The 21,136-nt window shown below is 35.1% G+C and overlaps 1 protein-coding gene across 2 annotated transcripts in view; it reads right to left on the bottom strand.

The window, feature by feature from the left end:
* Wake (wide awake) overlaps window positions 1-21,136 on the bottom strand; it is a 163,075-nt gene that overhangs the window by 55,862 nt on the left and 86,077 nt on the right. For both annotated transcript variants that reach the window (XM_064215744.1, XM_064215746.1), the window contains exon 5: window positions 15,566-15,747. In XM_064215744.1, the coding sequence (XP_064071814.1) occupies window positions 15,566-15,747 (182 nt within the window). The remainder of the gene's footprint in view (window positions 1-15,565; window positions 15,748-21,136) is intronic.

The raw sequence follows: 21,136 nt of genomic DNA, 5'->3' as shown, positions 1-21,136 counted from the left end.
ACCTTCATCACGTACTGACATTATATTTGTATATTAACTTATAGAATTAAAATATATAATTTATACAAATATAGATCTGTTCTCTTACGGGACCACGATAAATTATCGGCTTGCATAACTATAAATGACGCTGGCAAAAAACACAAAATATATTATAAATTTGTACGCGCTCGGATAATTTAACAAAGAGGGGCAGGCCTTGTAACTGAATAGATGTATGTTTAATTTTCTAAGTTTGTGTGTCTGTGCATGTTCCTTTCGCCTCGTATATCGTCAATTATTATTACGTCTTGGTTAAAAGTTAACTGTACAATGACTGCGTAATTGTATCTCGATTGAAAAGAAAACTCCATAATGTGAAACTATCGTCTTAAAATGTATTTAGCCTTCAAAATTAAATTGAGCCTTTAATCTTGACCAATCTCTATCGTGTCTTCTCCATCACACAAGACATTGGCGAAATAATCTGTGGAACCTAAACCTTTTCGGCACAAATAAAATTAAAAAAAATGTTTGAAGTTGCTAAGGTGGCTAGTACAAATCGCAACCAGACAGAGCTACTCTTTCATACTTTTTATTTACTACGGCTGCCATAAATTATGTTTAATGATTATGACGTCACAACCGCAGTGGTCGCTTGGTGCTTACCAGTTTAAAAGCCTGCGACTACAATCGTATTTACAATACGGCGGCTGAGTAAGACCAGCGCTCTGTACGTAATAACATACAGGGATCTTGCTTCCGCTCTTACTGCTCATACAATGGATGAATGCAGGCCACGCCTTTTGTCTGTTTGTATTTTTGTTTTCTCATGGTATAAAGGATTGAATAGATAAAGAAGTCTGTAAAAAAATATCTGTGGTACAAATCTTAAGCATTTTTATTAAGAACTAATTACATGTTAGGTTCTTATAAGCCAAGGTCGCTCATAAAAAGTGGATATCAACTGAAATTAGTGGGTTCAAATCATGGCAAGCACCACTGACTTTATTCGTGTGCTTAATTTTTATTTATGATTCTTTTTATAATATAATTATGAGGGGAAGCTGAACATCGCGGCATAAAACCTTCCCATTTATTATTTATGTTAAGCTCTTTGTAATAACAATTTATACTTCAAGAAAAAAAAAATCAACTATAATTAGTAATAATAATAATATAGCAATGCTAAGCCTTAAAATGGCACGACGGCGGATTTTAAAGGATCTTCTCACAAACTGAATGCCACGCGGGCAAAGCTGGGTTCAGGTAGCAGCATTTATAGAAATGTTAGAGCGCAGTCGGCTTTACGACACCCGCGGGTTGAGATGGGGCTTCTCCATTCTGCTTCTCGGTGTATTCTTATTATACTTCATATTATCTGTACCTAAATATACACAGATAATATAATTTTATCGACCTGTGCCTTTATAAAACGTTTTTAAATACCATCTGGAAGATACGTATGCGGAGTTTACTTTTGAGAAATTGTTACACTCTAACTAAGATCCTGATCCTAAATATCAAATCAAATCAAGTTTATTCAAGTAAAATTCACAACGAAGCGTTTTTGAATCGTCAATATTAAAATACTACCACAGTTTCGGAAAGCAGCCTCCAGCGAGAAGAAACGGCAAGAAACTCGCATAGTTGCTCTTTTCAAATAAACAGATTAACAATGCTGTTTTTTACAATAATTAGTGTCCTGTGATGGAACCCGAGCCTAAATCCATGTTTTTTTTACTAAAAAGTACTCTTTTAAAGAATAATAAGACTTATTTATTAATTTAGTCTTAATAAACTTTTTAAATTTCGTAAATGGTAAATTGGTTACATTTCCCGGTATCTTATTATATATGCGTATACCATTGCCCAAAAACGTTCTCTTTACCGTATGCAAACGGAAAGTAGGGGTTACAAGTTTATTCTTATTTCTTGTATTAATAGTATGTATATGCTTTTATGGAATACTTTTGTATATTCTTCTGTATAAACATTATATTATCATAAATATATTGTGAAGCAGCCGTTAATACACCTATTTCTTTAAATTTTTCGCGTAATGATGTCCTAGAGCTAATATTGTAAATAGTTAGGATAGCTCTTTTCTGCAGAATAAATACTATTTCAATATCTGCTGCATTACCCCATAACAACATTCCATATGACATAAGACTGTGAAAATTACTAAAATAAACTAGTCTAGCAGTACTTATGTCCGTGAGTTTTCTTATTGTTTTTATTGCATAAATGGCACTACTTAGTTTCCTTGCTAGGGCATACAAATGGGTGCCCTACTGAAGTTTGGAGTCAAGGGTTATCCCTAGAAAGGCCGTCAACTCAACAAACTCAAGCCTTTCATTATTCAAAATGACGGCAGAAGAATTTGATTTGACATTTGGCAGAGAAAACAAAATACATTTAGTCTATTTTTTTGCATTTAGTACCAAAATATTTATGTCAAATCAACCAAGAACCCGCGACAGGGCACTGCTTACAACGTCATAGTTGTTTATTTTTCTGTCGAGTTTAAAAATAGGGGATGTATCATCTGCAAACAGTACAATGTCGCAAGTCTTATTTACAAAATAAGGTAAATCGTTTATATATATTAAGAACAGGATATGTCCTAAAATTGAACCCTGTGGTACACCCATTTGCGCCAGAGCGCCATTTGATTTTGCACCGTTAACAACAACCTTCAAAACTCTTTCATTAAGGTAGGAGGAAATGAATTTCAATGCAGGGCCCTTGATTCCATAATATTTAAGTTTTTCTAGAAGAATATCATGCCTAACGCAATCGAAAGCTTTTGATAAGTCACAAAATACACCAATAGCATTTTGTGACTTCTCCCACGTATCATAAATGTGTTCAACAAATGCTATACCCGCATCAGTAGTCGAGTGACCTTTAGTAAAACCGAACTGTTGAGAATGCAATAGCTTATTCGAGTTAATGTATAACAACAATTGATTAAGCATGATTTTTTCAAAAATTTTACTTAATACTGGCAAAATAGAGATCGGTCTATAATTGTTTGGGTCATTTTTATCACCGGAGTTAAATAATGGGATTACTTTACTTAATTTTAATAGATCTGGAAAAATACCGGATAGAATACATTTATTAAAGATGATAGCTAAACAAGAAGCCAAGTCGACAATTACGTTGTTAATAATTGTAGCTGATAGATCCCATAGATCACTGGTTTTTTTAAGATTTAATGTTTTAAAATTTTTTAATACATCGTACGGAGTTATACTCTCAAAAGAAAATTCTAACTTATTCTGGGGAAAGTAACACTTAAGTAAGTCTAAGGCGTCATTGGGTGACGCATTAAGTCCTTTAGTAGTATTCAAAGGAATATTAAAGAAATGTTCTTCGAATTGGTTGGCCACATCTAAATCTTCACTAACAATATTCCCTTTTATATTAAGGGTTAATTGCCCTGCATCAAACTTCATTCTGCCTGTCTCTGAACTTATAATATCCCAAGTAGTTTTCATTTTATTTTTAGATTTTAAAATTCTATTTTTAATATGCAACGAACGAGCTGTTTGATAAACTTGCTTAATTAACTTGGAATATTTTTTAACAAAATTGAGAAAATTTATAATTACGATTATATTTATATTTTAAATAAGTACAGAGCTGTTAAACCTTTCTAGGAAACTTCAAGTATTTCCTGAGCATTTTAATCCAGTTTTATTTTTGTCGTAAATCAATACTAATATGAATGAATAGTTTGTTAGTTCTTTTTAGACCCGTGCTAATCTCACGTACATCATACAATTAGACAAAATGTTTGTTAGATAGTTAAGTGTTAAGTTCAGGGGGGGGGGGGAGCAGTAAGGGAAGTCAGTAAGTAAGTGTAAGCCGAGTATCACCTCGCAGAGCATCTAGTCAATTAAATAAATGTCTTGTCATCGGTTTCGCTTCAACGAGAGCATGTTACTTGTCGGTCGAGATAAAAAGTAGCCATTTCCGTATCAGTGAATCGATGCATCCGTGTGCTGAATTTCACGACGGCCAATTGATGCATGGAAGCACTTTCAATATCTATATAATTATAGTATCGCCTGCCTTGTCGGTAGAGTCACTACCGACAAGGCAGTGAAGACTAATAAGGTTTCCGATCGTCTCACGAATTAGGTTTATATCCCAGGTACAAGTACAAGTCCTTGGCCCGGCACCTAAACTCTTTTCAGTCATATCGGTTATGACGTCATCGGTATTAAGAGAGAATGGGAATAGAGAGTTCATCTGTGTTTGCGCACGCACTCGAAATCTTTTATATATCACGTGCTGCCTAGTCTCCCTTTTGTATGATAGCTGTGGTATCCCTTATAATTATAATACCAGCCACCCGCTATTTAACTCGCGTATCGCATATCGCTTATGACAGGCAGTTCCTCAGATTAGCACCAGAAATTTTATATCAGTTTTATAGTACAAATAGAAAACACGAGAAGTACACGTCTTCAAATCCGGGCACGAACCACTGAATATTCATATGCTTCTGGTGTTCGGCGGTGAAGGAAAGAAAAACATTGTGAGAAAACCCGCTTGTTTTGGATTCATTTCTGCAATATTTGGTCGTGGAAGTAAACCTATTCTTTGAGATGAGAATAATCGACATTTATTGTGGTAATCAATTCGAAATATAACATTTGACTAAAAATCTGAACTGACTGAATTTTATTTTAGGTCTACATAGTAATATACATACAAATGGAGAAGTTACGAGTATAACGGTAGTTTAGGTCGTTAGATCTTACGGAATGTCAGCAAAACTGGCTGTCTCTAACTGCACTAAGCGCTGAGGATTAATAGCCAATAGCCAATGGCCGTGTATCTGTTTGACAAACTGGTTACGCGAGGTTTCCGTTTGCTAATACATAAATAAATATGTGGATCAGGTTTTTTAATTACTATAATTCGTGTTGTATAATACGGATTATATTTCGATCTGCATATCATATTGTCTTTGAGAAATATGTATATTGTTTTTTTAGATTTATTACTACAAACTTGGATGGTTTAAATGTTATTATATTGAGGTAGGTACAGCGAATCCCATTTATTTGTCTTTGCTGTGTTTGGAAGTGAGGGAAAACCGTGTATTGGACCTTCTTTAGATTAGTATTATCCTCTCAAATTATCATTAGTCATCAATATCGACATTGTAAGGCGTCCTGTATATTTTATCAACAAAAGTGAAACACAAGTGCCACCAGGTGGCGCTGTGCAGTCTGAGTGGCGAGTGGTCGGCGTGCTTAGCTGTTTTCTATAGAGACAGATTTGCCGTTCAATCGGATTATAAGATTTGTGTTTGTGCACACATTAACGCACTCCAATATGATATCCTGCGTACTTGCTAAAATCAGATACCAGTTTCATCACTGTGAACATAACATAAAGTCAGTATACTGAAAAGCCGGTTCATTTTATGAAATACAAGGTTCCTCACCTAGCATTTTTCGATAGAAGGAATGAACACTTGTTGGTGGAGTTAATATATAAAGGTCACAATTCGTAAATTTAAAAAAATCACAAACCATGACCGCGATGGGAAGAATACCTGACATCTTTGAATTTTGTAAGATCATTGTGATAGTTCAGATTGTGTTGTTATTTGTTAATAAATATTGAAAATAGTTATAATATGAATAGTTGTAGATTTCAAGTCAGTTCCTGTGCCGTTTGTATGTGGAAAAAGACATATCTACATATTTATTTTTTAAGTATGAATAGAATTAAAACTATGTTGGATATGATACAGACTGAAATGTTCTGCAATTTAAAATAATAGATATTACTTTCTGGGTTCAAATAAATAAAAATATTGACAGTCGCTTTTCCATTCGTATTTCAAATATCGAATTGTCTATAAATTGTCCAAAATTTCATGATCATGTGCTATAAACAAAAAACTATTTTGTTTGTAGCATTCCTACTCTGGGGTAATGCAGCTGACATTAATACTATTTTTGTACTGCAGAAGAGGGCTATTCGTGCAATTTATAACCTGGGCCCAAAAGATTCGTTAAGAGATAAATTTAAAGAAATTAAAATAATGACTGTCGCTTCTCAATTTGTTTTTGATAATGTTATGTATGTACGCAAAAACATAAACGATTTTCCCAGAAATTGTGACGTACATTCTATTAACACTAGGAACAAGAATAAACTTGTTACTCCAAGTACCCGATTACACAGGGTTAGTAACTCTTTTTTGGGGCAATGTATACGTTTTTACAACAGGATCCCAGAAAACGTTCAAAATTATTCAATTATAAAATTCAAAAGAATCGTTAAAGAGCGTTTGTGTGCTAAAGGATATTACAACACTAATGACTTTTTAGTTGACTGCACTCCTTGGGAATGTAATGATCGCCTCCAGGCTGCTTCAAATAACTAAAATATAATTATCATTGTATATAATAATGGTTAAAAAAAAAATAAAAAAAAAAATATATATATATATATCCCGCTGAGTTTCTTTCGCCGGTTCTTCTCAGGTCCGAGGTGCTAAATTCCGAACCGGTGGTAGATTTTTGACAATCAATAAGCAAGTGTAAACACTTCTATATTGAATTGATTTGATTTGATTTGATTATTAGATTACAGCTTGTTACAGAACATGTCCGAGATTTCTTCGAGAGGAGGCAGATCGTTAAACGATCTGTGAACAATAAGAAAGAGCATCTAAGATAGGTACGTGCGGCACAAATGTTTCATTTTCAAACGTTACATATTTAAAAGTTGCACTCAAATTTCACCTTCACCAAGTTTTAATCTTCTTATTTAGGTATTTAAATCAGCATCAACAAAAAATAAAAACAAAATTTAACTTGTAATGTAAAATATTCCAGATAGTTATTAATTATAAGTTGGTATCGACTTCGATATTAAATCCATAAAATTTAATGACATAAAATTCAACGAGCGACCATGTATGAAGTTTTTCTGTGGTTCTTCTCAGGTCTAACGTATTTATTTCTGAACCAGCTGTAGATTTTAATGATAAGCGAGTGCATTATTTCAAAAGATTTATGACATTCCGTATCATAGTGAATTTTGCAGTTCATTTTTTTTTAATTTTATGTTCACGACATTGTCTGTATGCCAAAAATAACTAGAAATAGGACCTCGATCCAAATACTCGTACCTACTTTTATTTGAAGAACTAGGAACGCCAACGCGAATTAATTCAGGTCACCTTTCCCCGATTTGCGGTGAGACAAGGTAGGAAAGCCTTTCCAGACACATTTACATTTAAATAGAAACCACAAACAACATTTTATTCCAATTTTTAAATCAGCTACCTTTATATGTACATATATTTTCATTAATACATTTATTCATTTGTTATTTCAAGTGACGTAAGAAATAAAACAAACCTTACCCTAATAATTGCCCTTAAAACGCTCTGCCGTGCCCTGACACGTAGAAAACCAACTTTATGTGTTATAATTATTATAGTAAACATTTGACTACCTCGTTGGTCTAGTGGCTAAATATATTGGCGCAGACCCCAAGGTCCTATGTTGAAACCCCTGGTCGAGCCGATAAAAACATATTGTATTTTCTATCAAAGCATATTCATTTACAGCCCTGAGTCTGGAGCCCGAGACTCAGAAAGCTAGTAAAGCCGTTAGTCCTCATCATGGTCATCAACATCGTCGTCATTACAGTCAAAGGCGCTAATCACTTTTAGTCATTTCACGATTGCGTTACGGCCAGTTTCGAGTTTGTCGCTACAAAATACTTCGACTGGTTCTAAAATTTTGGAATGCCAAATGCGTATCCTATAATTTTTTATAATTTACTTGACTTCGTACTGGTACAGTTAAGGATAAATGTCAATTTTTATATTATGATTCCGAATGTCAATGGCAAGTCATATAAAGGAAAAATAAAATGAAAACGAATTTAGGAGATGGAATTTCAAGTAATTCCAAAAGTCAGTGGGACTAAGGAAACAAATTATTCAGTTAAATTCAACGTTTCGCCACGAGTTGTCGAGTACACATCGGAGTGTCCGCTCTCCTAGCGAGAATTGTGTTTTAATGTCTAAGTCACAACATTTTTGACGAAGGAAACTTTCAATAAATCATATAACTGACCACCACGTCACGACCGCTTACTATAGCGTATTATGCATCTTTCGTTTTTAAATAATAATCTGTTTTCCATACTGAAATTAGTCAAAGTTAAGTGTATTTTACAAGCGGTTGTCTGACTATGATATTGTAAGACTATGAGAAGGGAAAATAAATAGTGCATCTGTAGTAGCCGGTACTTATGTAGTATAATATATTTTATCGTATTTAAGGTATTTCCTGTATAGTCGTGTCGCCTAAACACATTTCTTCTAATATACTCGATGAGGAAATAATAGTATTGTTTTTCAGTTTAAAGCGTCACGTAAGAAGCATAAGCGTTATCGTTCGCTTGTGAACTGGAACCTTCGACGGAAATTAGTCCATATTGCTATAGTGATAACTTGATTTGCTCCATTTGCGAGAGCCCGATGGAGTTATGGCGGGTAGTTTGAGTTTCGTCCGGAAAAGTGCTTTAAGTTTGATCAAATTTAATCATGTAATCCTAAAATAGATCCCGCACTTTTCATTAAAATGCTTTTATAACTTATTTATAGTCTTGACATATAGATATTAGATGGGAAATACGAATACCATTTCTATTCCGTGTCCCAGTGTCAGTGATTCCACATCAGATAGTCTATACAATAATTCTGATTTCTTGTTCAGAGAATCTTTGTACGAGTTCAAAGTTTGAAAGCCGGCAGCATTTTTTATTTACGTGCATTTATTAAGAGTGTCCGTAAGGCCAACGTGAACGTGCTTTCACGTAAAGCCATCGGTCCTATTTCAGATCTCTTTCCGGTCTTATCGGATTATGAAAGTGCACCTGTGACTATTCAAACTCTAATTCTCTACTAAATCTTTTGCGCAAATAGTTAATATTATTCTCTAAATTGGCAATTAATTTTAATATCATTATTGTGAACAAGTCTCGAGTTTGGACCTAATTAACCGCTAGAATATATATTTTTTAATTTTCGATTAGCAATCTCCTGAAATGACTACAAAACAGCATATGTTTGCCTTTTATCAATTGAAAAATTACTTATAATCAGTAACTGTTGTTATATTTTTAATTTAGTTTAGTCCTTAATATTACCTGTACGAAGTTAGGAGGGTAGCTCGTAATACATTTTAGGTATTAGCAAGGGTTGGCACAGCTGCATTATATTCTATATTTTACTGTGGAATCCTGAATGTTAAATACGTATTTTATATGAACTGTCGTGTTCCGATGCTCTTTCAACATAATTACTCCATTTAATCAATTAAATATGAATGCAATTCCACGATTAAATATGCTAAGTTAATACGCGACCTCGTTACAACTGTGGCCAGTGATTTTAATTAGCAAATTGAACATTTTGTATAATTTGTATAATTGCATTGTAAAGATAATTAAGATTTTTTTTTCATTTATTCATGGGACTTTAAAATTACCTCCCCAAATCAGATTGCCGAATAGGTAGAAATTCATATAGGCAAATCCTGGTTCGCAAGTTTCGACGAGACTTTTCACTGCGAGTAATCGTGTCTGCGATGCTCAGCAGGGACTCGGCGTTAATGGCCATGGCCTCCTTCACTGAGATGGACTAGAAGGGGACGGTAGGCCGGAACAGGAAAAGAACCGAACTCGCTCAGCGAAGGCGAGGAAGGAAACGATATCGTAGTCTCTCCGTTTCGTGCCGAAGACGTATTGTTTTACCTGGTTCCAACCAACAAGGTCCGAAATATATTCATATATATATTAATGAAAAAGGACAGGAAATGAGAATCTTTACAAAAATTGAGTGTTCTGATGTTCATGGGAAGCGCGGTGGCATAAAAAACGGCGTCATAATGGTCTCGGTGGAGTAATCTCCACACCTTCTCGTTTAGAGGCGATAAAACCTTCGTTAGCGAACAGTACTAAGTTTTCATGTTCTTATTTATATTTAAAAGTAAACTTTACCAACAATCAATTTTTAGGTACCGTAGAGTTTTTTTAACAACGTATCTCCTGGGCCTGTACCGCGCTGACTCGCTTAAAATATGCGAACGGACATAATTCAATCAGTAATTTAATTTGCCCTTTTTACATTAAAGCTTTTCAAACTCAATATAAGCAAAAAACTTTTTTCTTTCTTGATCATTGAATGGACGGTTTAGCTCGAGAATATCAACAGGATTATCCATTGAATTTTATTAAAGACAAGAAAACCCCGTAATGAAGAAATTAAATCTCTCGAGAAAGTAGTTGATAAGAACAATTAGGGGTTACTTCTTTAATAAAATTTAGTGGAATGGATATTACTGATGCTTCAGTACAAAAACCTTTTTTTATTGTTGTTTAGAACTGGAATTTACTTAACGTAGATCTTTTACGATGTTTGCCGCCTCCTTGGTCTAGTAGTGTTTACCACAAGCAGAAGGGACATTACATCTTAGTTCCTGAGGTTAGCGGCGATGTAAGCAATGGTTAATATTTCTTACAGTGGAAATGTCTATGTTAATTCTACCACCACTAACCACCACCATTAAAATCACGTAAGTACTACAGATACGTAAAATTACATACCATAGGTACATATGAAGTACCGGAACTCACATTATATATTAAAGAACGATCAATTTCCGTGGAGAGCGTATTAGGTACAAACCATATCCCAAAGTAACTTTTAAAAGAGTCACAGACAGAAGCGCGGTTTATTACGTTATCCTTTATAACTCGCCGGCAAAGTGAACGAGAAACCATTTAAAATATATTGTTAAATTTATTAAAGCTCCTTATTCAAATTGTTTTTATTTCAATATTCTTGTTCAAGTATAATTAAGTTCTTTTGTTTCACGCTATTATTAAAGTATGCCTATGTAAATTTCTCACAGCTCGGCTAATAGGTATTCTCCCTTTGAGGTGAAGATTTGGAGCTCATTCCACCACGTAACTTCAAAGCGAGTTGATGGATCCGATTTCATACAGGTTTCCTTTCGATGTATTCCTTCCTGTTACTTGGATAGTATGGTAGGATTTATGATAAGATTCACGAGTTTTTAGATAGTGTTGCCTATAGCATTACAACTAAAAATTCTATTATTTTGAGAGCTCGAATTCGGGTCGTGAAGAAATTTATGAAATTTTGATTTGAAGGGAAATTGCACCAGAGTAAGTAAAAGAGAAAAAAAATGGGATACTAAAGCAATTGTGATGGGATGTTAATATGAGTAAGGAAGCCATTACCTTATAACGCCTACACGAGTTTCGTCCAGACGCGATGTTGCTTATTGCTATAGTAAAATGCACAGGCGGTACATTATACGTTTGTTCAAAATCTACTGATAATTCGGAAACAAACACCTGAGACCTGAGGACGAACGAGCGAAACAAGCATAGCGGACATTCTCTTTTAAGAGTTTTTCATCGTAATGTTTAATTTTTTTTTGTATTTTAAGTTGTATGGATGCGAAGGATGTGTTATTTACACTTATACGTACTGTGTATAAAAACTTAACAGATTCTTGCCTGTTTTTCTAAGTATAATTTACATTTCGAACCGGTTGTAGGGTGTCATTTAAAGCTTATTATAATGTATATTTGAATAATTTAAAAACCGTCATTAATTCTTCGTACTACCCGTAGTTTTCCAATTTACATTTAATATGCACCCTGACTAAAACAGCCCCTTTAAGATACTTGAAAGAAATAAGGGCTTGCGGTGAAACTACTACGTTAGGGTAAGTCATATTGACTTGTTTCATGATAATATAAGATTGAGATTTGGTTTTTATTTTCGCTTGTTTTAAATATTTTGTAGGCAAAGATTGATCTGTAGAGAATTTTGATGAAATGAAAACTCAAGAATGTTTCCCCGGATTTTAACTCGCGAACTTTAACATATGTATGCTAATGTCATACAAATTTTCATTTAAAAATACCTATAATTGATTGATTGATTATGTTTTTATGTTTATTTTCAGTAATGTATGTCCTATATATTACATAAGCGCTTTAGAAATAAAAGAAAATTTTAAAAGGTTAGGAAATACTTATGAGGTACTTTTCTGGAGACTAATTATTCCAGAGAAAGCTAGTTTCATCGTAATGAATAGACAAGACGTATTATCGAATAATACGAATACGAATCGTCGACGGCAAGATCACAGTGTGTGTCAGTGATCACAGAATGTATGCAACATGATTCCAGCTTCTCGGAAAACATATAAAGATTAAAGATAAAAAGATTGTACTTGCGTACAACAATGTTCCGCGCGGTTAGTTCGGCTTAGTCTCCCTTGAAAATCGGTACACATTAAAAAAATAAAAAAAATGTTTTGGTAAATAAGTACATCAAAATTTTTTTTTAATTCTCGGCAAAATTTTCGGTCGTCATTTATAAACAAGCCTTTATAAGCCAAGTCGTACATAAATATAACGCAGACCGCGACGACCAGGGGCAAGTCATTATCATATCAAAGAAGGTCACTGTTCTGGACGTGAAATACTTTAGCTGGGCTTGTAAAACATAACACACGAGCTAAGGTTTATAGCTTAACCGTGGTTCTTTAACTCGCATTTATAATTATGATAGATGTAAAGTTTTTAATGGGGTATAAGCTTTGATGTTACTTTTCACGAGTTGTGCTAAGTTTATTAAAGTCGAGATAGCTCAGTGGGTAGAACACGTGAATCCTAACCGAAGATTGGATTAAACCCGTCCAAGCACGATTGAGCTTTTATGTCCATAATTTGTGTTTTAAATTCTCCTCGTGCTCAACAGTGAAAACATCAAGGGGAAACCTGTATGTGTGTCTGTCACCTTGTTGAGAAGCGCGGTTCAATAAGCATCGAACCTTCAAGTGAGAGTGTGCTTCATCAGCAGGCCGACTTTCCAGCTGTAACTTTTTTTACATGCTTTTATTTTACTAGCTATGCTTGTTTGTTACTTAAGGTCAAATCTGGCAATGAATTAGAGTGTGTGCGACTTATCTTACAGAATTGAAATTTCACATGTTAGTTCAGTTCCGATGACAATGCGTGTTATGGTGGAACTCTAACGATGTCTTTAACGGTCAACAGGAGATACCAAATTTTTTTTTCCTCAGATTCTAAAATAAAAGGCAGATTGAGCGCGCGATACATTATAGTGTAGCAACAAAATAATTAAAATTCCGCGTTTTAGGAAACGATGCGTTTTTTGTTAATACGTCAATAATTAAAGTGACAACACTTTTGACAGACTAGTGAAACGGGAAACAGGAACGTGCTACCGGGAATTTCCATTCGGTTTTGATGTTATATTCGCTTTTGTGGCTTCACTATTAAGTTCCGCGCGTTTCATTAGCCATTCATTACAAAGGTTGAGTTTATTTTGTTATTTATTATTATGCCGATTATAGTTACGATAATTGTGATATAATAAAATTAAAATTAACGTATTGTTGGACATTCGCGCTACTTTGTATCGGTTATTGATTATTTGTTAGGAGAACATGGAATTTCAATGCAATTCACAAAACATTATCGAATTATATTTCAATTAATTTTAAAACCGAACACAGATATTGCTTGTTTTATAATTTCAATATACTGTTAATTGTAAAAGCTTGAATGACAATACCGAGGGCTAGCAGCCACTTCGACTGACATAATATGAGGTACGACATTATTAATTTTTGTACGTACTCGAATTAAATGTTAGTAAAATTGGCCAGATTACAATAGCAGATACATCATATATGTATATTATATATACAGCAGACGTCAATTCAATTCGAAATGTTCAATAAAGTTTAGTAAGTTCTTATTATTTTTGTAGCAATTCAGAAAAGTATGTGTCTGTAACAGATCCCTAACTCTGTGTGTACGTAACGGATCCCCATTTACGCCTTGCTCTTCCCACGTTTGTTGTATTTGCTCTCAGCTCTCTGACTATGTTGGTTGATTGAAAAGGAAATATTTTATAAACAAAAGAAAAATCTATTCAAATTTATCTAAATTTGAAATTTTTTGCAATGATGTCATGAAAAAATAATCATTTATTTCGATTATATGAATAGCTATTTATATTTTACGAAAATTCACCATCCATCGCGAAGATACAGCAAGAATCCCCGAGTTAATCTTCTTCATATCCATATTTAACTAATAATCCTTACAATAAAATTCGTACACCCTGCGTTCAAGTGTAAACTTAACTTTAAGCATTTACAAAACGCAAACTGACGTCAGCGACTGCGATTGGTCTGACGCTATTCTAAATATTATGTCAATTGTAACGACTATTACGATACGAACCATCTCTAAAGTAAAGCGCATACTATTTCAATTCGCCTTTTCATTTTACCTTCGAGCGTTAGCACCCTACATAAAAATCAATGAATATTCATTCCGCATTTTGTTATCAACTTTCTAATTCTGTACGGTAATACAGTTATAACGATATTATAATTTAATGATTTTTCAATGCAAACTTCTAATAACTAAAACAAAATATCTACATTATAATTTGTTTCTACAAACTTAATAATGACCCCAGAAGACGTAAAGTGTCAGAATGTGAATGAAATGTAAATTATATACCTACGCATCAAAATAACGTATTACCGAACGGCGGGATTTGTAATTTTACGAGTGAGATCAAGTGAGTTTTACAGAATAGCACTGCCGATATCAAAGCGGACAATTCACTGAATTCGAAGATAATTCGTATTAGAACGGACGGGTCCTGATGCCGAGAACAAATTAAATTACCGAATGGTCGAACGTCTTACATTGTTTGTTCAAAACATTTCGAATCGAAATATAGAAACGATAACTTTTACGACGAACAATAGCTAACTATCATAATCTTCTTATGAAATCAAAATAATATTTTGTTATTCTTAGTGATAGTTGTGCTGTTCAATTGAATGCTTCAAGATTGAAAATATTACAGTTAAACACTGTTGTATGACTTAATTTTATTAATCTTCGAGCGATAGTAACTTTGAGAACAGCGAATATGACAGTTAGAGGGTGGTAACATCTTAGTTCCTAAGGTTGGTGGCGCATTGGGTATGTAAGAAATGATTACAGCTTCTAATGGCGCCGATGTTTATGTGTGGTAACTGCTTACTATATATTGCTTATCTATTTATTCCCACTTACCCTATATTGCTTATTAGATAAAAAAAAATCTAATTCGTCATCTAAAAGGGAAAAATTTTAAGCCTTTAAGGCTCTTGCGCTCAGCTCACGTTATATTTGTCGGAAAAATCCATGAACACAAAATATTATCATACACTACATCCCTTTGTAGCGTTCATTCATTGGATTGCACGAGTTTTGGCAGGATGTTATGGTATCAATGTTAATTATAACATCCAATGTAAATAAAATCTGAAAAACAACTCGTATTGCAAAAAAAGAATACGTTACATTATATAATATGTATCTCAAGAACTAAAAACTAACCAACAAAAAATATATTCAGTATTCTAATATTATTATTGCTACTTACCGGCTTGTCCTCTCTGAGATTTTGCTCGCCTGCCGACCGCGGGGGAGACAAGGCTCAAGGCCCGATCAGCTCTCGGCAGCTGTAGCGTGATAGGACTTGGCTCCGAGTGTCTTGCGCAAATCGCTGCTTCCACCATTGAGTCGATGCTGGCTGAACGAGGTAATTGACCTCCTGATTCACGTCTGCAAGAGTTAATAAAAGCTGGAATTTATACGTGAATTCTTAAGAGTGTTAAATATTTGTAAGGTAATTTTTATCAAACAACATGGCGTGCAAGGTCTGACTATAACCTTCACAATAAAAAAAGACAATATCAATATATGTGTATAGGCATCAGGCGTATCAGAAGATCACGCCTTTACACATTCGGTTGACCTACAATGAGGCACGATTGCATAGAAGACGAACAATTATCGGATACGACTCCAGCGCCAACTATTGACTTAAACGTTGATGGTGCTACTCGAGTCTGACGCATTTCTGCATGTGTCACTAACAACGACGACAAAGCCTTAACTTAGTCGGGTGCACGGTCTGCATACAAACCGAATAAAGCAAGCAGTAAGTTGAACATTACTTAAGATATATTTATAATGTTAAAAGCTGCATTCCAACGGCTGACTCCGAGCTAAGACATTTAGCCTTAAAGTAACTATAAATAAAATAAATAAATATTGGACAACATCACATACATTTACTGTGATCCCAGTGTAAGTAGCTAAAGTACTTGTGTTATGGATGATCAGAAGTAACGACGGTACCACAAACACCCAGACCCAAGACAACATAGAAAACTAATGATTTTTTTCTACGACTCGGCCGGGAATCGAACCCGGGACCTCGGAGTGGCGTAGCCATGAAAACCGGTGTACACACTACTCGACCACGGAGGTCGTCAGTCACTCCACTCGTCGCTCTAGTTAGTAGTCTCTTTTTGTCATGTATAATACTGAGCTATTTTATTTTAATTTCATCCTGTAAATTGACTATTGAAAGCGGTTTGCACGAATTAAATATATTTTGATTATGTTTTTTTGTAACGAAGATCCTGTACGCGGTTAACATTAGATTGGATTAGCAGAAATCGTCACGTGAGGACAAAGCGGTATCCAGGCAACCTTGCCCTCTCTTTCTCTTGTATACGGTTTTGTATAAAATTATTTTATGTTATTGCTTTAATTCACACGGGATTTTTAATATCAAATTTGTCATTTAATTATTTTCAAAGGTTTTTAGGGTTCCGTAGCCAAATGGCAAAAAATTGAACCCTTATAAATTCGTCATGTCTGTCTGTCTGTCCGTATGTCACGGCCACTTTTTTCCGAAACTACAAGAACTTTACTGTTGAAACTTGGTAAGTAGATGTATTCTGTGAACCGCATAAGTTCCCCCCCATGTAACTTCAAAAATAAGAGAATGATAAAACTAAAAAAAATATATGCAAATTAGCATGCAAACTTCCAGCGAAAATTGGTTTGACCGAAATCTAGTAAGTAGTTTTTTTTTAATACGTCATAAATCGTAACCCGCAATTTACCTTTCATTCAATCAACTCAAATATAAAAATAAAAAATTGAATTTCCTAAAAATGAATCTTGTTACTTGCTGCTACGGAACCCTTCATGGGCGAGTCCGAATCGCACTTGGCCGCTTTTTTTACTTTATTTTAATGTGTATGTTATTTAATACATAATATACAGCGGAAGCAACTGCACCTCACGTTTTTTCCTTAATGTTGATAATCAGAGGATGTTTTTCTTAATTTATAATTTATATATTTTTGAGAACGCATGATTTAACAAACACAGTCTTGACCTTTGAATACGACATACATTTATGCGACTAAATTTTCAAATGCGACGGAAATATGTTACAGGAAGTAGGGGGAAGTGCGCTATGTCATTTACAGTGACATAAATTAGATGAAATATTACGACATTATTGGTGACCCGTACAAAGTTTGTATATTTCTAATTTTTTATAGTTGTTTGTCCCTGCTTAAAAAAAACTGGAATACTTTGTATAGTATTCAGTTTGAAGTGTGAGTGAGCCAGTATAATTCCAACCAATATTTCTATAGTGACAATGACTTTTAACAGCGACATAAGATAGTCGATTTTTCTAGATTGAGACACCGATGTTAGAAATGTTATAAGAGATGGTTGAAAAAAGGGGAAATGAGATAGTTATGATTCAATGTTTTAATTAATTGTAATTATTTCAAAAAGTTCGTAACGTTTTTAGTAAAATTAAGATTTCGTCAAATTTAACTTGCTTAATTCACAACGAAACTTGAATTTTCAACAAATTCGTTTAATTTCTCACGCAGCTGCTACAATTATACATTTTAAATAGTTCTTCAATTATGAAAGCTGTTTGAAAACAATTGCGGTTCCCGACTCAACGCGGCGCACGGTTACCGTTTGTACTGCGCCGACCGGTAGATGTCGCTATTTGCATTTTAATTGAATTCAAACTTTCTTATACCTCGTTAGCGCTAAGCGTGAAAACTATTATGTGAGTTTAATGCTCGATTGATTTAATTTTTACAAGTTTTTATATTATGTATTTAGGCTATAAGTATAAATATACCGATTTTTATGACTTTTCTCTGCAATTTTTTTATTTTTTTTTCTTTAATGGTAAACGCGCATGAGGCTCATCCGATGGAAAGTGACTACCACCGCCTAAGCGCAATCTGCAATGCCTGCTGGCTTGTAGGTGCAGGTGCGCTGCTTTTGAGGATTGAGTAGGCTTGAAGGTTCCTGGGGTACATGTCAGTCGCCTCCTCGTGGCGTACCCTGGGCAACGGGGCCGGCTTGAGCTTGCTCGTCGGCCACGGCTAAGACTGGCGGGAGGGAAGCCGCGGGGCCGCTCCTGGTACGTCCCTGATCGGCGTCAGGGCGGACCATGTGAGTGGCCTCGTTGGCTAGGAGGGAGTGGGAGGGCTCGCTACTCGAGCCTCCCAGGTGTTTTACACCGGCGGTCGGCGGCGGAGCCTACCATCTTATCCGCCGCAGGGCGTCAGCTTCGTTGACGCCCAGCCTCCAGTGGCGGACTCGGGGGAGTTCGTCACATTCACACGTGGAGGATGAGGGGGAAGGCGCGCACTAGGCGCGCTTTCCATGTATATTCAGCCGCCTTACGGCGGCTGCCGCTGGTGGGGTCGCGGTTGCATGCCCTTGGCGATCCCGTTGCCTCACCACTCGGCGGCATGGTGGAAACCCGAGGATGGTTTTAGTGGGTAGGACAGGGCATCTGCCCTGGCACGGGGCATTAGGCCCCGGTTGAGTCCCACATACCCGTCCCGGTCCCCCGACCGGGCGGCATGCGTAAATGCATTTCCTCCTCGTTAAACAAAAAAAAAAAAAAAGGCTTGAAGGTTCCTAAGTTACACCGTTTTGGAAAAACCGCGTAAGAGCTGGTTCCACAGAATGGAACACGCGCTATTGAAGAAGGTTGCCGGAGTTGAAATTCAGCGACTGGGATTATCAATGATTCCTCGGAACATTTCCCGTGAAAAATGCTGTAGAAGATACAGAGCGATGCAACATCGCTCCGCAAAGCCAAAATATCAAGCAGGTTAAATAGAGCTTGATCGTTGACCTTGATTATCGATCGTCGATCAGCCGCTCCACTAATCAAGTTTATATTTAAAGATTTTATTTGTTTATTTGGTTTATAATGTGTTTTTACAAGACATTCTATATCGAACACAATATTAATAAATATTTATGATTCCAATAGAAAAGAAGTATTTGACATTATAGAAAGGTCGTGTCGTGGTCTCGTCCCATTAGGTTGTGAAGGTGAGGGAAAAGAGACTGCAATGTATTTGGTCGCAAAATTGCGTTTACATATTTCTGCAACAGCTTAAAGTGACTCTGTAATAGTTGTTAGTTAACACTTCGATTTTAAATTAAAAAAATTAGGAGTTATTTATTTATCATTACGAAAATATAAGGAAAAAAACAATTTCTCTCGAAAAGAGGTTATTAGGTAAATTTAATATTAAAATTGTGCTGCAAAATTGCAAGTGCTGTCGAAGAAGCGCTTAGTGGACGTATTTAAGTTGAATGTATGGAGGAACACGTAGTGTATGTACCTCTTTGCCCCGCTTTCCTCAATCCCCTCCAAGTAAAGTTTGAAGCGTCGTCATTCACTGTCATGAGTGTGTTTTTTTTTCTCTTGCTTAAACTTAAAATATTTCTATTCTCTATTGCATAATATGTCACTGCGGTCATCACACAATCCTTGTATTTTTGGTTATCTTGCTTTTTAATAATTTTTATCTCAACTTAATATTTCTCGTGATATCAAATTAATCCTTTTGCATTATGTATTCTAATCACCATGAAAGAATCGAATATTGAAACAAAATTGGCAGTAACATCTGCTTCTCTCTAGAGTAGAATATACAAAACATTCGAGAAGAATAAAACATTTATTCAAACTACAATCTTACCGTTCTCGGTATCATTCGATGAGTGATAATGCCTTTAGAAAAAGATGCAAGATATTCGCCAATAAATAATAGCAAAATATATTGATAAATTGAGGTTGTTAAAAAAAGATCTATCCAATAATGTATATATTTACGAATATCATAAAAATCAAAAAGAGTACAATCTTAAAAAGAAGAATTTTCCAACGAAAAGATTTGATCCAGAGCGAGACTTTTTATTTATCCGTGTAATTTAATATCGAAATTATTCTACGCACGACAGACTTTCACCAGGTTTGTCGCGCGTTTGTTTTGGATTAGCGCTAATGTCCGTAATGCATAAAGAATAAACAGTTACACAATATCTAAATATGTAGCTAAGGCTAAGTACGATGGTGACCTAAATAATGGATAAAAACTTGAGTTAGGATCAACTCGCGGTAGGGAGGTACGCGCTGATGTACGAGTAAGTCGGCGAGCAAATTTAAATATTTATGCTTGAGGACTCTTTGATCGTTGTAAGTTTTTACATTTTTGGTGTCTGTCCTAACTTTTAAAAGGAATGTCTTAAAACAATTTGAAATTTAAGATGCCTTCAAATGATTTTAGTACAAGACTGAAAGTTAAGTTGAAAAAAGCTCAGTAAAGCGTCTTTTTTTTAAAAGATGTAGCTTTTCAAATTTATTATATACTATTATCTTTATATCACAGGAAATATTACTACAACTATTAACACCATGAACACTTGCTCAAAGGTAGCTCTTGCTTAGCTTTAGTAGTTTTTGTGGTGACAATAAATATTAAAAGTGGGTCTATGTTGCTTTCTAAGTGGTTCCGTTTATATAAAACTACTTAAGCTTGACACGGGGGTTGGGAGTCCGAAGACGTCGGGAGCTGCTATTAAGCTACCTACTGTTAATAAGCGTCTTCCGAAGTTGTCGTTTATCACACAATTTATTTTTAAGCTGCACACTACATAAAAATTACACAATTAAATTACATTCTATAGAGTACACTGACAACACATCTTCACAAAATCAGCTGACAGTACCGCGATAGCACGTGATCTAAGTCAGAGCTAACGTTTGCTCCGAACAGAACTAGCCTCAAATTATTTTTGAGGCCCT

This window comes from Vanessa tameamea, chromosome 9 (genome assembly GCF_037043105.1).
Source record: "Vanessa tameamea isolate UH-Manoa-2023 chromosome 9, ilVanTame1 primary haplotype, whole genome shotgun sequence".
NCBI lineage: Eukaryota > Metazoa > Arthropoda > Insecta > Lepidoptera > Nymphalidae > Vanessa > Vanessa tameamea.
This window is presented reverse-complemented; position numbering and strand designations above follow the sequence as displayed.